Genomic DNA, 18,522 nt, shown 5'->3' on the forward strand with positions numbered 1-18,522 from the left:
GTATGTGGTTATTCAGTAGTGACCATACTTGTGGATACAATTGTCTTGAGCTTTAAACCAGTGCTGGAATTCTGAAAAGTTTTTCCACTTACAGTATGGGAACTTCTCAGTTTCTTTTAAAGACCTACACTTGAAGTGGGACTTTTACACTGAAGTCAACTAGAAAAAAAATTGCCATTTACTTTTTCCAGTAGCTTCCTCTAATTCCTCAGCCTTTCTTCCACTCATTTAATCTTCTTATGATTCATCCAACAGTGAAATCATAAATATGTACTTATGACATTAGTGTCTTATAGTGGAGATGACTGTGATTATCCTAGATTCATTATGCTCTCACAGCAGTATTCCCAAGGAGAGAATAAGCTATCATGGAGAACACTTATTGATTAGGAAAAGATAAAATAAAGTACAGAAATAAGAATCATTTTTATTTTTACAGTACTCTGAAGCATACAAAGTCATTTAACAGATCAGAAGCATGGTCCCTGTCCCAAAGAGATAAAACCCAGTTTAGCTGTGACCTGACAAATGGGAGGTGAATAATCAGGAAGGGGAGGTAGTATGGGTTACAGCAGATCATATGATTACTCAGTTTAGGCTGGGGCATATCTTGGAGGTTTTAAGTGTATTATTTATTAAAGAAATATGTAGCTAACATTTTAAAATTTCCCTATTATGACAATCCCTTGTATGGGTTGCTCCAAAGCCCACTAAAGTAAATGAGAATCTGAAATTTATTACTTACTTGAGCTTCAACATCTGTCAACTTGCGGGTCTGTTCAGCTGTTTGATTCAGTAGGTTTGTGCCTATTTCAATCATTACTGCAGTCTGATTCTGCACTGCATTTTGCTGGATCTCTACCATTTCTTTCTTCATATTGTCTTGGATGTAATTCTCAAGCTATATGGGGAAAAGAAAGAAGATAATGGCTTTCTTTACATTTTTGTTTAAGAGTACAGTCAACATGCAGACTAGGTTGCTAAATCAATCTCCTCTTAGGCCTTGTCTATCAGTCTGTTTTGTGAAAAATTTCCCTTAGGGTACGTCTATACTACCCGCCAGATCGGCGGGTAGTGTTCGATGTATCAGGGATTGATTTATCGCGTCTCATCTAGACGCGATAAATCGATCCCTGAATCGACGCCCGTACTCCACCTCGGGAGGAGTAAGCGGAGTTGACGGGGGAGCCGCGGAAGTTGACTCGCCATCGTGAGGATGGCCAGGTAAGTCGAGCTGAAGTTGCGTATCTTAGTTCGAACCTCCCCTCCCCCTCCGCTAGTGTAGCCCAGGCCTTAGTTGCTAACATGGATTTAGCTCCACCACAGGGAGCAATGGCAGGAGTGCATGCTGAGTTAAGAAACTTGTGGCCACCACAGTTAACCACTATTGTGTAGACCTATTCTGGGCAGGTTTAGAAATAACAGAGGTTAAAATGCTGGCAGCCACTTTGAACCTTGTCTATACTAGCACTCCCACCATTGTTACCACCAGAGGAGCTGCACCAGTGTTAGTAATCATGGAAAATTTTAGAAGACAAAGGCCTAAGAGTTTAGTCACCTTCCTGTTTCAAGACTTCAGAAATATTTTGAAGAGCATTTTTTAGCTGCATGATTACATGTTAAAGATCAGAGATGAAGTCTGATTATTTATTTATTTGTGTGTGTATATTATTCAAGAGCCTTTCAAACAGATGAATCCTAGGGTGAGCCATTTTGGTTACTATAAACACCACATGTCTAGGGATGCAAAAATAAAAGCTGCTGAAATTATTTAATTCTAAAATCACTCCAATGACCAAATAGACATTTATTTATTTTTTGTAGTCCTTATACCAAATAGAGCATGCAGATGCTCGCAAAGAACTAGTTAGAGGACAGGTAAGGTTTCAAATAATTTGATAGCGTCTTTCAGTCTCTCTGAATTGTCTGACAGCAGTTTGATTTTTCTCAAATGTATTCAGAATTATTCTCTGCATAATTTCTGCAAATAATTCCTGGTTTGTAGTTTGCTCATACTTGGTTTGCTCTTTTGACTGGAGATATAGGTCACATGGCATATTTATTTCCTGAATGGGGATGAGTCATTTAGATCAGCTTTCTAGTAAAAACATCAATGAAGGCGCATTCAAAATCCACTTTCTTTGACTGTTTTCTATAATCATTAGAAGTTGTTCTTTTGGCAAAAATTTCTATTGGTAAATTGGAACCTGATTTGGCAAGATGCTTAAACGTGTGGGTAGTCTCATTGATGTCAATGGAATTATTCACGTGTTCAAAGTTAGGCACATGCTAAAACAGGGCCTTAGGTCCAGGGTGGATAAAAATCAATGATTTTTTTCAAGAAAATCAAAAAAATCAGATTTTTTTTATTTAAATCGGATTTTTTGATAATGCTTTTTGAGGGAAAAACCTATCTAAAGATCGTTTTAATTAAGATACATTGTAACTCAAAGATATCTCATCATGGAATGGGGATTATACATTCAAATTCTATAGTATGAGACAATATATTCATGTAATGTTTAAGAAAAGTTTTGTAAATGAGTTCCAATAGTTCATGGATTAGGGACCCAATTTTATGGGGTTCCAGGGGCTTCTGTATAGATTATATAGGTTAATCTTTCTATCTACCCAATGGGACTCAGTGCTCAGTCTAGAAAATACCATCAGAGATGCTTAGTATTGCAGTTCTCAAACTGTGGATTTGTCTCTCCAGAGATAAAATGCTTGTTAACAGTAAGAAGTGTTTTAAATAAATAAATATATAGAGGTGAGAAATAAGACCTCAACCCTATTGTCCCTCTGCAAATTTGTGTACACAGAGTCAATCCCTTACCTCTCTTTAAAGGGGCAAAGTTTCAAAAAGTTCAATGAATAGAAGATTGGTGGGGGCGGAATAGATCTGGACAAGGAGAAGAAGTCTGGAGATAAATGTGAGAAGGGAGGGACAGGCTGTAGAAACAAAAGTGAAACTGTTTGAGCAGCATATTCCAGAATGCACTTTTATGTAGAAATCCATGATTAAATCGAGTCTTCCTGACTAGTGATTTAAATCAATTTGATTTAAATCAAATCCACCCTGCTTAGTTCACTAGAATATTCACAGAAAGGGGCATGAACACAAGTGAAACAAACTATTCTTTTTCTCTGAGCAAGTATTTGTTGAATTTTTAAGTATCCATTTCTAGGGCTGAAAGTCTGTTCAATGATTTGGATGTAAAGAAAACATTTGGAACTTTGATAATGTAAGCTATTAATGAACTATTATTTAAGGCAACATGCATCACCGGGGCGGGGGGAGGAGGGGAAAGGGGGAGTTCAAACCCTATGGTATTCAAGTGAACTTCAAGGGTGAAAATCTGCATTTAAAAGAGAACCTGGGATACCAAGTTCCAGGAATATGAAATATTAAGACATTTTTCTTTGGTCCAGCCCCTTGTTCATCTTAACATTGTAAGTTTAGAGTTGCTGGGTTAAAAGTACAACTATATTTGTCACCCTAAGGAATCAATGAGATTCCTTTTAGAATCCAACACATTTTGAAAGGTTCATTCTTAATAGTCTGAAGCTGCCAGGCTTTGTCTATATCTTGTTTAATTCAAAACCATTCACAAAACCAAATCCACAGAGTCTGAGATGAAGGGTTAAAATGGACTCTTTAAAATCATTTTATGGATTTCAGTACTATGTGAGTTAAAAAAAAAAAAAGGTATTCTTTCAAAATCTCAGGGTTTTAGAGCTTATATGAGTAAAATAAATAAATAAAAACTTTCTCCCTGAGGATCTGAGAGGTTTTGGTCTCTATGATGAATCCTGTTAAAGAAAGAAAAGGAAGCTGGCATCTCCGAATTGCATTTCAGAATTTCTGAAGCTTCACAGGCTTATAAAGCATAGAGGCCTTTCAGAAGAAGTAAGAAAAAAAGAAAGAAACCCCTGTTTGCTGAAGGGCCACGTGTTTTCCCAGTGCTTTGGAATTAGAATTGAGCATCTCTCTCAAAACCCAACATCTTTATGGGGTTAAATATAGCGCACAAACCCCCTTTTCTCTTTTTACTGCTGCTTGTAAGAGAAAAAGTCTCTAACCATAGTCAATACATGAGACTTCAGTGAGTGTTAACTTTATGAGAATTCCGTGTCTCTGTTATTACATTAAGATTTTTAGGGGGGAAATGGTCAAACTCCAGCTGTGACATTTTTTAAATGACCTGTTTTTTATATTTATTTTTATTCAGAAACTGATTTACCTGTAAATTCCCAGAAAATCTGTGTACTCGAAAGTGCTGTAATTTTGGAGAGAATACACAGTATTTGTCATACATAGTAAAGTGGTTACATTCCTGTTTTTTAAATGCAAAATTCAATTCAACCTTAAAAAGAAGCATAACTCACAGAACCACATAATAAATAGACTTCTAAGGTTTTGTTTTGAAGGATTGGGGAAAGGTGGTAGATTTCTGATAGAATTTGAAAGAAGGCACAATATGACAATATTCTAACTGCACTATGTAGTGATATTTTCCAAGGTTTTTTTTTATCATGGAAGTTGGTACTGGATGAAATTTTTGTGTAAAAAACATATGTTAAATACATGTTAATGACACCTAATTAAAGAAAGTAACCCTGAGTGAATTCACAGAAAAGTAACCCTTTTAACACAGGTTTCGATCCCAAAGCTTTTAGAAAGAGTTCAAAAAATACTTTAAAAATTAATTTATTTCATAGTTAAGGCTTTTAGTACAACCAGAATAAAACTTTTGTAGAGACACACATAAAGCACTTTATTTAGATGTAAAATCTGTACTGTCATCCCTTATTACTTCAGATCATATTAAATTATAAAATTTGACAGAAATATTTAACTTAAGTTGCCAAAAGAATGAGGGCAGATCAGTCATATTGGAACACATTCTAAAACATCGTTATTATAGCCAAGATTTTTTTTAAACAAACAGCAAGCTTGAAATTGGTGAGGGAAAGAAAAACATGTAGTATCTGTTAATAGAAAATTATCTTTCAGCTGCTGGTTTGAGTATATTATTAATCACTTGCAGAAAGAATTGACTTGCCAATTCCAATTCTTAGCTAAATGAAGAATCTTTGTGATCCATATTGTTTAGTTTGTGTTCATCTTACAGAACAACTTTGCTAATAGACTAACAAATGATTTGCGCTTTCTGGAGACATTTTAATTTGTACTTAATCCATTTAAAATTATAAATGAGATTTTGGTTTTGTTTTCTTGAATGCTAAATGGTTTATCTAAACTACTAAACATTCATGTCCTTGGCAGCAATTATTGTTTTAATAATACACACATTAAAATCCCTACTTTGCCAAGTGCCAACCCCCATGAATGGCACAAATAAGCAAATAGTACATGATGCAGATCTCGGTCTCAAAGATCCCTGGCTGGAGTGAACAATCAAACTTTTTAATCAAAGTAGGCTCATCCTGCTAACAGCCACGTCTGTGCCCTAGAAATGAGAGACATGTGCCATGAACCATGAGTCCCTAACACACCCTTGTAATCCAACTAATGAAGCCTTGCCATAATAGGAGGACTTGATGATGAAATTGACTAAAAACTAAAACAAAAGGGAAACAGATTAGCTCATTTATTGTGGAACCTAAGAAAGATGGATGTAAAGTATCATCAGAATACAATTAGTGAATGTAAATTAAGCTTCTCATTTTTATTAATATAACATTATTAATTACGGGTATTAATCTAATTTATAACACAGTTAACAACATTTGTATTTTAACATCTAGTTTTAAGATGTTAGTACCTCTAAGGAGGGAGTGAAAATAATAATAGGTGGAAATAAGTTATTATGGTAACTATGATTAAAGCATGATGTTAACAAATTGGTTGAAGTAACTGATATCTGCTATTGAAATGAGCATGATCTTTTATTTAGTTTTCAGTCCAGAAAACACAAATGTAATACAAATTACCTCTCAGCAGGATGAGATGGGAGGAGAGAAGAGAACCCACAGCAATTACTATTAACTGCTTGCTTATTTCCTTATAGCATTCTGAAACTACTGTGCATGCGTTGTGATTATAATCCCTGACTACACTGAGGATTTTAGGGAAATCTCCCACAGATACTTTAGCACTGGCACAGCTCCTCTGGTACTAGCAACGATGGTAAAAATGCCTGCAGCTGAACTACACTCGTGCCTCTACCACTGTTAACCTTGTTGGAGCTGCATTTCTATTGGTGAAATGGTACACAATTTCTGTGAAATCCTCAGTGTAGCCTTAGGCCTGGTCTACACTGGGTGGAGGATCAATCTAAATTACGCAACTTCAGTTACGTGAATAGCGTAGCTGAAGTGGACATACTTGGATCGACTTACCGTGGCATCTTCACCGCTGTGAGTTGACTGCTGCTGCTCCCCTGTCGACTCCGCCTGCACCTCTCACGGCCTTGGAGTACAGGATTCGATGGGAGAGCACTCAGGGATCGATTTATCGCATCTAGACTAGACGTGATAAATCGACCCCCGCTGGTCGATCACTGCCTGCCGATCCAGCGGGTAGTGTAGACATACCTTTAGGCTTTGTCTATACTACCACTTTTGTCAGTAAAATGTTTGCCAGTCAGGGGTGTGAAAAAACATACTCCTGACCGACATAAGTTTCACCGACAAAAATGCTGGTGTGGAGAGGCTCTCCTGCCGACATAGCTAATGCCGCTCATTGGGGTGGTTTAATTATGCTGGCAGGAGAGCTCTCTCCTGCCAGCAAAGAGCGGCTACTGGTGAGAACTTACAGTGGCACAGCTGTAGCAGTATAGCTGTACCGCTGTAAGGTCCGTAGTGTAGACATAGCCTTAGCCATCAATAGAATATGAGACTATCTGAGGTTGGGTCGTCTGCACTAAAAGGACCATTCAGGCTCTCAAAGAGATCTCCCAGATTCTGCAATAAAGGGGATGCAGTTAAGAAGAGAAAGCTGTAGCAAGTAGGTCATTGAGAGATTTCAGCCGTCTGGGGAAGTGCATACCCAACAGACAGAAGGAAAAGTTGACAATAAAGAGCTAAAGAGAGGAGAAATGTACTGCACCCAGCCTCCTAAGTGAAAAATAGAGCCGAAGAATTCATTAAGTTTGGTACTTTCATTGGATGGCAGAAGAGGAAAGCCTGAACTGCTGACTCACATGTGAAGAAATATCTGAGGAGTAAACTCAGAGAAGAGAGGTCTGAGGGGAAAAAAACAAGAAAAGGCGCCTAAGCCGCTTACCTCAGTTTGTTGCAGGGATGTAGAGAGGAGAATTTTTTGAGCATAGCAGAGGTTTTCCGAGAAACTAAAAACCGTTTCATGCCCATAAGGTGACAATAGGAAACCTAACAGAATAGACTTAGGACTAGTCTGTAGCACAGTAGGTTTGCCAGTACAGCTATACCAGCAAACTCTCCCAATATAGCTTATACTGGATCCCCAAAGGAAATAAACTATACCATCAAAAGCACTTTTTGGGTGGTATAACTGCATCTAGAATAGGGCTTTTGCCATTATAGAAATGTTGTGTAAAAAAAAAAATCACTCCTCTAACTACTATACCAGCAAAAATTTTAAGTGTAGATTTGGCTTAACACTTAGCAGTCCATTGTAAGGATAGCAGTAAGAGGAGGTGTCCTCACAAAGTCGTCCTATCCCTGTGGTCAAGAGGCCTGCAATGTCAGTTGATCATTTTCCTATTGTTTGTTTAAAGCCCTGCTCTCTCCCCTCTTTTTCTTTTCTCTGACAAACACTGAGAAATATGGTGAGACATGAAAGTAGGAGACATAGCAAACCTCCATATTTTCAGCAGAGGAGGTAAGAGTTTGAGAAGGCCATTTCTGACACTCTTTTTATGTTAATCCTGTTTTTCAGCATGCCTATTAATCCCTTCCCCCAGAAATAGCTATAGTGGTTGTGACACATTCTATATGATTTTATGAAAATATGCTAATGAGTGTGAATATAAATATGCTTCATGCAAAAGGTCTCTTGTAAGGTATCATTACAAAGCTTATAATCTACTGAGTGCGGTCATCCTATTTGTATAAATGTACCACTCTTGTATCAGATACAAGAGAAATATGAAATATAACTCTGAGGGCCTATTGTAATTATGCAAAGTGTGGGCCATTAATGTTGGTTTGGAATCTTGCTGACTCCCATCAACCAGGACAGTTGACTGCAGATGGCTCTGTTTTACAGTATTTGCAAGTCTTCCTGTATACGTGTGTGCTGGCTTGTGGGTAATGAAGTCTTACAGTGACATGTGATCATGTCACCTGAACTGGAATCCATCTTTAACCTGGTGCCTTTCCATTGAGAAGGAGGGGGTGGGAACCCAGAGAGGGACAAAGGATTCCCGCCTGATGCAAAAACTATATAAATGGGTGGAACAGAACAAAGTGAGGCAACCATCATGAGGAATCCCTAGCTACCACCTGAGCTGGAACAAGGGCTGTACCAGGGGAAAGGATTTTGCCCTGATTAGGAAGGCATCCAGTCTGTGAAAGAGACTTATGAAAACATCTTTCAGGGTGAGATTTTATCTGTACTCAGTTGTATTACTGTATTAGGCTTAGATTTGCGTATTTTATTTTATTTTGCTTGGTAATTCACTTTGTTCTGTCTGTTACTACTTGGAACCACTTGAATCCTACTTTCTGTATTTAATAAAATCACTTTTTACTTAATTGACCCAGAGTATGTATTAATACCTGGGGGGGGGGGGGGAAGCAAACAGCTGTGCATATCTCTCTATCAGTGTATAGAGGGCAAACAATTTATGAGTTTACCCTGTATAAGCTTTATACAGGGTAAAACCGATTTATTTGGGGTTTGGACCCCACTGGGAGTTGGACGTCTGAGTGTTAAAGACAAGAACACTTCTGTAAGCTACTTTCAGTTAAGTCTTCAGCTTTGGGGCAAGTAATTCAGACCCTGGGTCTGTGTTGGAGCAGACTGGCGTGTCTGGCAGGGAAAGCAGGGGCAGAAGTAGTCTTGGCACATCGGTCTGGCAGTTCCCAAGGGGGTTTCTGTGATTCAACCCGTCACAGTTGTCTTCGCATATAGTGCTGTAGTAGCACATCTGTTGTGCGTTAGTGAAGACACTACTCTGCCAACAGGAGAGCATCTCCCCTTGGCGTAGTTAATCCACATTCCCAAGGAGCACTCCCATCAACATAGTGCTGTCTACATAGAGGGTTAGATCGGTATAACTGTCGCTCAGGGATGTGGATTTTTCACCCCCGTGAGTGACGTAGTTATACCAATATAGATCTGTAGTGTAGACCTGGCCGTAGTTGTCCTCAGACTTTGATTATATTCAGCAGTGTGCTCTACAAATTATGTATTTTAAACTTTTGTAATGTACTGAACATTACTTGGCATTATGGAACACGAGTGAGTTAATATTCGAACTTACAAAGAGCTCTTCTTCAGGTCTGGGAAACATACTCAGAGTGTCACAGCTATATACAAGGTGGAACAGATTGTTTAGCATAAACAGTTGACATATTTCAAGGGACCATTCATGGTAAAGTGGCCCATTAATTGCTCTCCAGTCATAGATGGGGAAGGGGGGGGGGAAGCTGGGGGTGAATTAAGTGGGTTATAGATTGTTGTAATAAGACATAAATCCAGTTTCTCTATTCAGTCCATGATTTTTAGTATCTAGCAAAGTTATGAATTAAAGCTCAAGGCTTGTCTTTTGAGGGTGTTGTGCAGGTTTCCTTTGAGAACGAGGATTGAGTGGTCAGATATAGAATGATTGCTTTGTGAAAGGTGTTCACCCACAGGTATATTTATTTTTCTGTGCGAGTTCATTCAAGAGCTTAGTGATTGTCTGGTTTCATTCACATAGTTGTTATTGGGGCATTTAATGCACTGGATGAGGTACAGCACATGTTGTGATAGGCATGTGTAGGACCCATGGACTGTGAAAGGTGTGTTGTGGGGAGCGTTGATCATAGTAGCAGTGGAAATGGTGTCTACAGGGTTTGCATATTTTATGATCGGGTCAGTACTGCTTTGATGGGGTTCAGGAAAGATTTCTTTCAGGATGTGTTCCCCATGTGTATGGGTTGTAATTGTTTGATACCCCATATCCCAGTGCGGGGTGGTAGGTGACAACTAGTGGTGTGTGCTCAGAGGGGGCTATATTTTTGTATTGAAGCAGGCTCTTTCAGGGTGTTTGGGATGGCCTGTTTCATGATGCAGTCTGTTTCTCTGGAGTGTCCTTATTTCGTGAAAGTGGTTTTAAGTGTGTAAGGTATATATCCTGGACTTCCTGTGGTACCTTAGTTTCTGGCTGTAGATAACAGATTTCTTGGTGTTTGACATGGTCACTGGATCTGTGAAGATAGATCCATGGGTTTCTTGTATATAGTTGTCTGTAGGGTTCCATTGTTGAAGCTGATTGTGGTGCCCAAGAAGTGGATGTTAGTACGGGCGTGTTCTACAGAGAGTTTGATGGATGGGTGGCAGGGTTGTTGAAGTTGTGGTGGAAATCCTGTGAGGGAGTTTAGGTTATCCCTCCAGAGAATGAAATATCATCGATGTAGTTCAAGTATATCATTGGTTTCATGGTGCATTCAACCAGAAATTCTTCTTCAAGGTGGCCCATGAAGTGGATGCCATACTGGGTAGCCATCCTTGTATCCATGGCTGTCCTCATAGTTTGGACAAAGTGTTTTGTTCTTGAATGTAAAATTATGTGTGAGGATGAAATGGATGAGTTTGACCATGTGATTGGGCTAGATATCTCAGGGTTGTCCATTATCTGGTAAATATATGACGCAGGCAGCGATGCCATCATTGAGTGATGTTGGTGTATGACATCCATGGTGGTAAGGTTGGTGTCTCTTTCACCAACAGAAGTTGGTCCAGTAAAAGATTTTACCTCAACCACCTTGTCTCAATAATATCCTGAGACCAACATGGCTACAACAACACTGCATACATTATGGAACATAGCAATTATTTTGTGCAATTAGTCTCCTAAATTGATTGTGAGAAAAAATCTGAGGGGAAAAAATTAAAGTAAAACAAGGTCTGCATAATTTTTAGTTAGGAAAATATGTATAATTGCTTTGTTTCTCTATACTGTATTCACTACGTTGTCTAAGCTTCCTGTTGTTTCTAATTCTCTAGACTTTATTGGACAAAATGAAAGAGATTGAAAGAGTCACAGTACTCTCTTAAAAAAATAAAATAAAAATAAGTATACCTCTAGCACAATTGGGCCTTGGTCTCACTTTCTTGCCTGTTTCAGAGTGTCTGCTGTATGGCCCCATTCAGTTTCTCACTGGCTGACTGAGTCACATGAGGTAGCATCTGGCCCACAACCTGGAACATCTTTTAAAGCACTTCCCCCAAATGTATAGATGCGGCAGTGGGAATTAGTTCAGGTGGCCCTGGTGGAACTCTTGGGAGTGCTAACCCACAGGTGCATTCTTGCTCAGCCTGGAGATCATAGTGTATATAGACTTAAAATACAAGTCTCTGAAATCTACATAATTTAAATGACTATGTTTTTAAATTTAAAGCTAAGAGATTAAATATTACATTTTATGTTTTTATTCGAAATTAAAAGCTACACTAAGTGTTGCTTAAGGTGAGATTTCCTGTATGTCAATGAACATGTATAACAGTGAAATATATTCCAGTCTTTATACAAAGGAAAAAGTATAGTTTGGTTAAACATATGAGCATACAAGTTTTCATCATTCTTACAGGTACAGAAACATTTTTCCTGAATTATCAAATTTGAGAAATCTTAAGCCAGTCTTTGACAGTGGGGTTCCTGAACTCAGATTTAGCTATCATGTATACTGTAATATAGAAGGAATGAAAAATGATACTAATTGGTCTCACCATACTCTGCATTCATTTGCTCACATTCGTCTCTGCATGGCTGTAACTTCTCAGTAATATGAAGGCTAAACACTGTTAAGATTTCTATTTTTCAAACATTCTAGTTTTCTTTACCTCCATATCTGTTTTCACTTTCTGTCAATGTTACTATTAACTAAAATGGAAGCATAAATTGAAAATATTGCTAGCACTTTCATGTTCCATTTATATTACTGGACCTAAGGAAACAAAATGTTAAAGTATTATCTTCATGCTTAAAAAGAAAAAAGCTAGCTTCATTTGCCTGTTTGTGATCCAAGTTCTCTTTGTATAAAAATTCCCAATTAAAAGTATGTAACATGAGGTTTTGTTGCAACAGTATCAGAAAAATAAAATAAATCTTGTTCCATTTTACTAAAAGCCAAAACGGAAAGAGGAATTTAGTGTCCTGTAACTTGAAGAAAAATGAATAGACTATAAAACAAGCACATGATTTCAGGCTGGAAGAAAGTCAGTTTAAAATTGTTTGCAGTGTTGTCAATTTAAAACTGGTTTGTTGCTGTTGATGCTTAGGGCAGGAAGTCCCTTTAGACTTCTGTTTCACAAGGGAAAAATAATCCTCTTGAGAATGCATGTGGAAATGCTTGAGAAGCCTACAGTATTCGTTCTTTACATGCCCTACTGAGTGTATTTGTGCCAGGCCAAGCCTCCTGCTAAGCTTTTCTCTCATCTCTCTTTTCTGTTGTCCAAAAAAAAAAAGTGAAAGTAAAAACATAAATTAATAATATCTGGACGTGCATTGGGACATATTGGAAAACGTTCACAATACAATTTTATAATAAAATGCTAAGAGTTTAAGTAATAGTGTTTAGAATAGTAAATAAGCATATAAAAGCAAATGACATCCCTGATGTCCCCTTCAGGGAAATAAACTGTTCAGATAAAGATGAAAATCAAATCTCCCATTAATGACATGAAACCTAATGAATATAAATACCTCCATTGTCTTCACAAGCATTTATAAAGAATGACCATCTCAAGAGATATAGTTTCATCTGAAAGCACAGTGGTTTATGTGGAACTTCTCAATACTAAAAGATTTTGCAGCATGATATGAATATTTTCCCTTACATATTTTGAGCTAACTGCAAATATTATGACCCAAATGACTATTGTGAAAAAGCACAAGAGTACACATTAGGTAGAGAGGGATTTTCAGGTCTCAAGATATCCAAAAGCTCTTCACAATTCCAAATATTGCAATTTGTAATCTCACATATGCAAATCATATTTTTTTCCTAAATAGTTTGCCATTTAAAAGAGAATGAAGGTATTTTATATCCTTGAAGATACTTAACATTGGGGTGGATGTATATTTTTTCTTTAGTATGCGCTAGACTGTAAATGAAAATAGACTCATATCTATTTTAATTTCTATGCTTGGGATTTCTTTAAATATTCTTGGCAAATACGTGCATGCTAGAAAACATTGTAATAGTTTAAATCACTTTCTGTATAAAACCCAATGTGTAAATATATGAATAAAAGCAAAAAAACCCCACAACCTATTATATAATCAGAAATAGATGAAATTACCTGAGCTTTTATTCTAAAACACTGTTTTTCAGGATCAAAGCTAAGTGGCATTTGCTCTTAGAAGGCAGGGAAGGAATTCATAAAGTTCCCATTAGTCTAAAAATAAAGGACAAATAAATAAATAAATGTCTGAGTCATTAATGGCATTTTGCCGAAGTTCAGTAGCAATGAAGCCAGGAAGACAGTGAGTCAGTGGTGCTCCTGCTATTCACTGGAATGTGTATAAAAAGTCTTGTGTGAACATAATGAATGGGTTCATCCACACCACTTTAAGCTATTTAGAGTTAGGACTCCTCGTTTACAAAGTATATAAGTAACTTTGCCACACGTTACTTAATTTTTTATTCAAGATTTGTGTCAGGCCAAACGTTCATTAAATATTCTAACTTTTCAGGAGAGGATGTGGGGTATCTAACACCTTTGCCTTGTCAGTATTAGTAATATTTGTACAGCACCAACAATGAGCTTGGACCTTTTGCAGACAGGTATAAGGACGTGTTCCTGCCCTGAAGAGCATACGGTCTGAATAAACTGCCAGTATTCAAGATGTGAAGTAATCCTTTGCTACTTGCTTAGTCTGTTTTCAGCAGGACAGTGAACTGGATAGAACAAATAGACTATAGGTGGCTTGCTTCATTAGGGGTACTTATCACCGGGGATGCTCAGGGGTCTGTATGCATACAGGCATTGTCCAACTAATTTACTAAAATCATGAAGTTTTTAGGAAGTTAGTGGAGCTACTTGGGATTAAGCTCTCTCATTACCTTTTTATTGTACTTTAGTTCCCACATCCACATCTGTTATAAACTTCTCCTTTGAGAAGATACCCTGTTTTACAAATGTCTCATGACATGGGTTGACCTATTATAACTGAATTATTTTAGGAGGTAAAAAGTAAAAACCTTCTTTCAAAATGTGCTAGTAGTGGAAATGCTAGGCATTCACAATTTCCTCTAATATTCTACAGTAGTGCTTTTCAGGGAAGCAGTAATCTTACTTTGCACCCACACCAGAAGAAAGAATGATTTGGAGTTCAGAGATCAAATGAGTTAGGAAGCTGGAGAACACAATTAGTCCCTCTTGTTGGTTATAAAATTTGGGTGTGTCTCATTTCAAGAGTGTGTTCTTAGCGTACCTTTTAGTGTGAACCCGTTAGATGCAGAATTATTGGCATTTTCCAGACTTACAGAGAGGAAGCACTGAAAACATTCACAATATTCATTAAACTCTGGAACACTTTTGACTCTAAGTCAATAACATTTTATAAAATAAACCTCCTCTTTCTGAAGAAACTTCCTGTGAAAATCAGCCACTTACTTTTTTTAAGATGAAGACAGGCATGGTTTTGAACGTGTAGTATTTTCAACCAGTGCATACACTGTCGTTTGCTGATGTTGACTTTTAGTGGATTACATTTTATTGCTAACAATATACATTGTAATGTTCCTCCCAGTGTCAATTTTTTTTTTCAAGTTATTAATTGCAGAGATTTTTCTTTACAGATTGTAGTAACTCTCTCTAGGTTGTTTCCCTTGTTGATGTTTTTTAGCGGGTCCTGGGAGCCTCTTGTTAAAATTTCACCACCAAACAGAAGGAAAGGTGGGAAGGATTTACCTGCCCCATATGGAGTTAACCTCTCTGGATAGTACTAAAACAAACCTGTCAGAGATGACATCCCTGAGGCTCCTAATAGTACTTCTGAAGAGAAAATGTTTGACCTTTAAGTGGACCAGATTGCACTAAATAGTAGGTCTTTCAGAAAAATTTATCGGGGAAGGATCTTGTAAGACCACCCTACTACAAAGTACACAAGCTGAATACTTTGCAACTTAATATGTTTGTTTGCCAAGTGGTGGGGTTTTTTTACTCCTTTCCTTTTATTGTTCCCTCTGCACAGTAGGAGCTTTCAAAGTATTCCAACCTGAAAAACAGCTAGAATGCTATCTGCCTAAGAACTAAGAAATTCAAATATCTGGAAGAAGATTAAAGTCCTCCTATAGGTGACATGTAATACCTCTTAAAACACGACACTGCAAATGCTAATGATGGGAGTACTGCCTAGTTCTGTGTTTAACATTGACGCTCGATGGAAATTATTTATAAATGTTATCACCTTAATTAAAAAGACTTCCCACCTCAATAGGCTGCTGCTTTCGAGTTGATTGTCCTTATTTATTTTGTTAAAAAGGCACCCACACAAAACCCCTGCATTTGTCATCTTCAGTGTCTTCCTTCCAAACTTTGATCTCTGGATCACTGATGGTCCACAGAAAGCAGGGCGGTCATATAATAGTGTTGCCTCTTGTATACAACTCCAGCGAGGACTCCTGAAAGCCAGGAGCCAGATCTGCCACTACTCTGTAAATGAAGCTGCCTCCTCCACACTTCCCAGAATCAAGAGCAGCCACTCTCTGGATAAAGTGGAAGCCATTGCCACTGGCAGCAGGCCAAGGGAAGCTCCCACCACATATACTGAGAAATGAAGAGGCAACTATCAGGACAGGAGCTACCATGGGATGAAGCTGCCGCCACCTGCGGGAGCTGCTGCCAAGATCTGGGGCCCTGGGGGAGTCATTGGGAACAATCTTCACTGAGGAGAGAGACTGCAGGAAGTAGTGTTCCCTCAAAAAACATCCTCGGGTGGGAGACACTGCCAAAGAGAGTGCCATTGCTGGAGGAGGTCACCAGAGGACCCAGGTCATCAATTCTTTAGGGCAGCATTTCTCAAATGTGACCATCATGGCCGCATGCAGCCACCAGGGGATTTTTCTGTGGCAAAGACAGCCTCCTGGGCAGAGATATGTGGGGAGGGAAAGAAAGTAGTGGCCCCTCCCTCTCTGCAATGCCCAGTTGTTGCTCCTGGCTGCCTTGGTGTTTGCTGGCACCATCAGCAGATCAGCGCCTTGCACCACACAGCCTCCTGGGGGCTCTGAGCGGTGCCTCTGCAGACACATGGGGTCAGTGTGTGGTGCTCAGTGGGCTTCAGTCCTGGGCTCCAGCTCTGGGCTTCAGCCTGGGGCGGCAGGGTTTGGGCTTGGAAAAATTGTCAGAGCGGCCACCAGCAGGGGTTGGTGGCCGCACTCTGAGGCCACCAAAAAATTGTTATGAGAACCCTTGCTTTAGGGTAAATTGGCCTGGAGAGGAAAGAAGGGACTAGGCTGAGGACCCAGAAGAAGAGGGATGGAGAGGTAAGGGAGTTTAAATAGTAGGGACTGATGGGATAACGTGATTTTAGTCAATTAGGCATTAACGTGCCATCGCGGGAAAAATGAGGGTCCGGCTGTAGAATCTTGCCTGTATGCTCGGGGTTCTGCTGATCGCCATATTTGGGGTCGGGAAGGAATTTTCCTCCAGGGTAGATTGGCAGAGGCCCTGGAGGTTTTTCGCCTTCCTCCGCAGCATAGGGCAGGGGTCGCAGGCTGGAATATTCTGTTGTGGGTGGGTCAGCTTTTGTGGCCTGCATCATGCGGGATATCAGACTAGATGACCATATTGGTCCCTTCTGACCTTAAAGTCTATGAGTCTATGAGAAAGGAGCCTGGGTTGGGAGTCCTGAATAACAGGGGAAGTGGGGAAGAGGGAGGCTGGGCTGGGAAGCTGGGCCCAGAAAGAGTTAGAGGAGGAAATAAAGGGGCCCAAGCACTAGAAAAGAACGGGACATGAACAGGCCATGTAAGTGGCTGCATGTGGAAGGAGGCCAAAGAGTCTGCAGGGGTTATGAATTGCAGGGAAGAGGGCTGAGAACTGATTTTAAAAACTGGCGGAAGGAAGGGATTATTTTTTTATTTGCTTGAGGCTGGTGAGAATTGATTGCAAAGTTGGTGGGGAAATTCATTTGGAAAAATTATTGTTAAGTGAAAGGAGGATGGAGAATTAATTTTATATGAAAGGAAATGGATTGGATGGGGAACTGAGAAAGAGTGCTCTCTCGTGTGCTGGAGGAAGGTGGAGTGGCCTTTGTGATTTGTGCATATCAGTGTGATTGGATGGATGAAAATGGAGGTGCTTCATGAGATGGCTTCACTATTAACAGTTGCTCTACAATATGACAGTGCTTGGGACCCACTGCTCTAATGTACTATTCTATTGTCTTCCTGGGATATTAATTTTTTTTTAAAAGCTTCAAAAGAAAAATGCAGCAATCTAGTAACAAGACCCTTGTTGAAGCACAGTCTTAAGCTTTGTCCCCTTGTTCGGCAACCAGTAGTATTTTTACATCTTTTGCTGTTTAATGGTCTCATAATCCTTATATGTGCAATGGTTAGTACTTTCAAATGAGGCCACATTGTTTATATTGTGTTGTGGATGACATGCCCTTCTAAGTATCTCATTATTAACCTTAGATGTCCTTTTGGAATTTGTACCATGTTTCATTTTGTGTAGAGAATCTTTCAAAAAGCTTGGTTGTTAAAGGCTCAAGAGAGAGTCATGATGATATCCTTTTATTTGTATCTGATTATAAAATAAAAGTTGAGGATGGACAGGATGGAGGCTGAGGAGGTGTGTGAAACAGAAGTGAAAATGCAGGGATAGATACTGTGGGCCAAAGTCAGCCCTCATGCAAGCAAGCTCCATTGAAGTCATCTGTGTCACTTTCATTCAGATATATATGTCTTAAGTTTGGGTATATTGTCATTGACTGTTCATCTAAAACTCTGTGACCTTTTGCCTGCTTTATCCAGCTGTGCAAATTGGGTCTAAGGAGGCGAGTCTGGGGTTTACCTAGAGCTGAGTTTGACTTGCTCTATTTTAGGAAAGGCCTTGTAGATGTATTTAATTAGCTTACATTTCTGAAGGGATCAAGCAGAAACCAACAAGGGAATTGTTTCTTTAAACTCATGAAGCTGCATTGGGGAAGTTTTCTTGCACATTAAACTGAGACTGATTGCACAGGTTACCCACTGATACAATGTAGGAAAATGTAAAAAATGTACTGCACAGCTATGCCAATGCATCTCAGTCTTGACCTGTGCATTCTTGGCATTCTAGCACTGATTTCTTCCAGGACAGATATTGCCAATTGTGCCACATTGTGTGTTGGTTTATATTTAAAAAAAGCAAGA

At 38.9% G+C, this 18,522-nt stretch overlaps 2 protein-coding genes across 5 annotated transcripts in view; one reads left to right on the forward strand and one right to left on the reverse strand.

Annotated features, from left to right (window-relative positions):
- The window catches only part of MCPH1 (microcephalin 1), a 249,499-nt gene that overhangs the window by 161,291 nt on the left and 69,686 nt on the right, over positions 1–18,522 (forward strand). The window lies entirely within an intron of this gene.
- ANGPT2 (angiopoietin 2) overlaps positions 1–18,522 on the reverse strand; it is a 70,200-nt gene that overhangs the window by 43,759 nt on the left and 7,919 nt on the right. For 2 of the 4 annotated variants that reach the window (XM_065401167.1, XM_065401166.1), the window contains exon 2: positions 746–901. The exons of the other annotated variants lie outside the window; for them this stretch is intronic. In XM_065401167.1, the coding sequence (XP_065257239.1) occupies positions 746–901 (156 nt within the window). The remainder of the gene's footprint in view (positions 1–745; positions 902–18,522) is intronic. 4 annotated transcript variants of the gene reach the window in all.

This window comes from Emys orbicularis, chromosome 3, assembly GCF_028017835.1.
Source record: "Emys orbicularis isolate rEmyOrb1 chromosome 3, rEmyOrb1.hap1, whole genome shotgun sequence".
In the NCBI taxonomy this organism is placed as follows: domain Eukaryota; kingdom Metazoa; phylum Chordata; order Testudines; family Emydidae; genus Emys; species Emys orbicularis.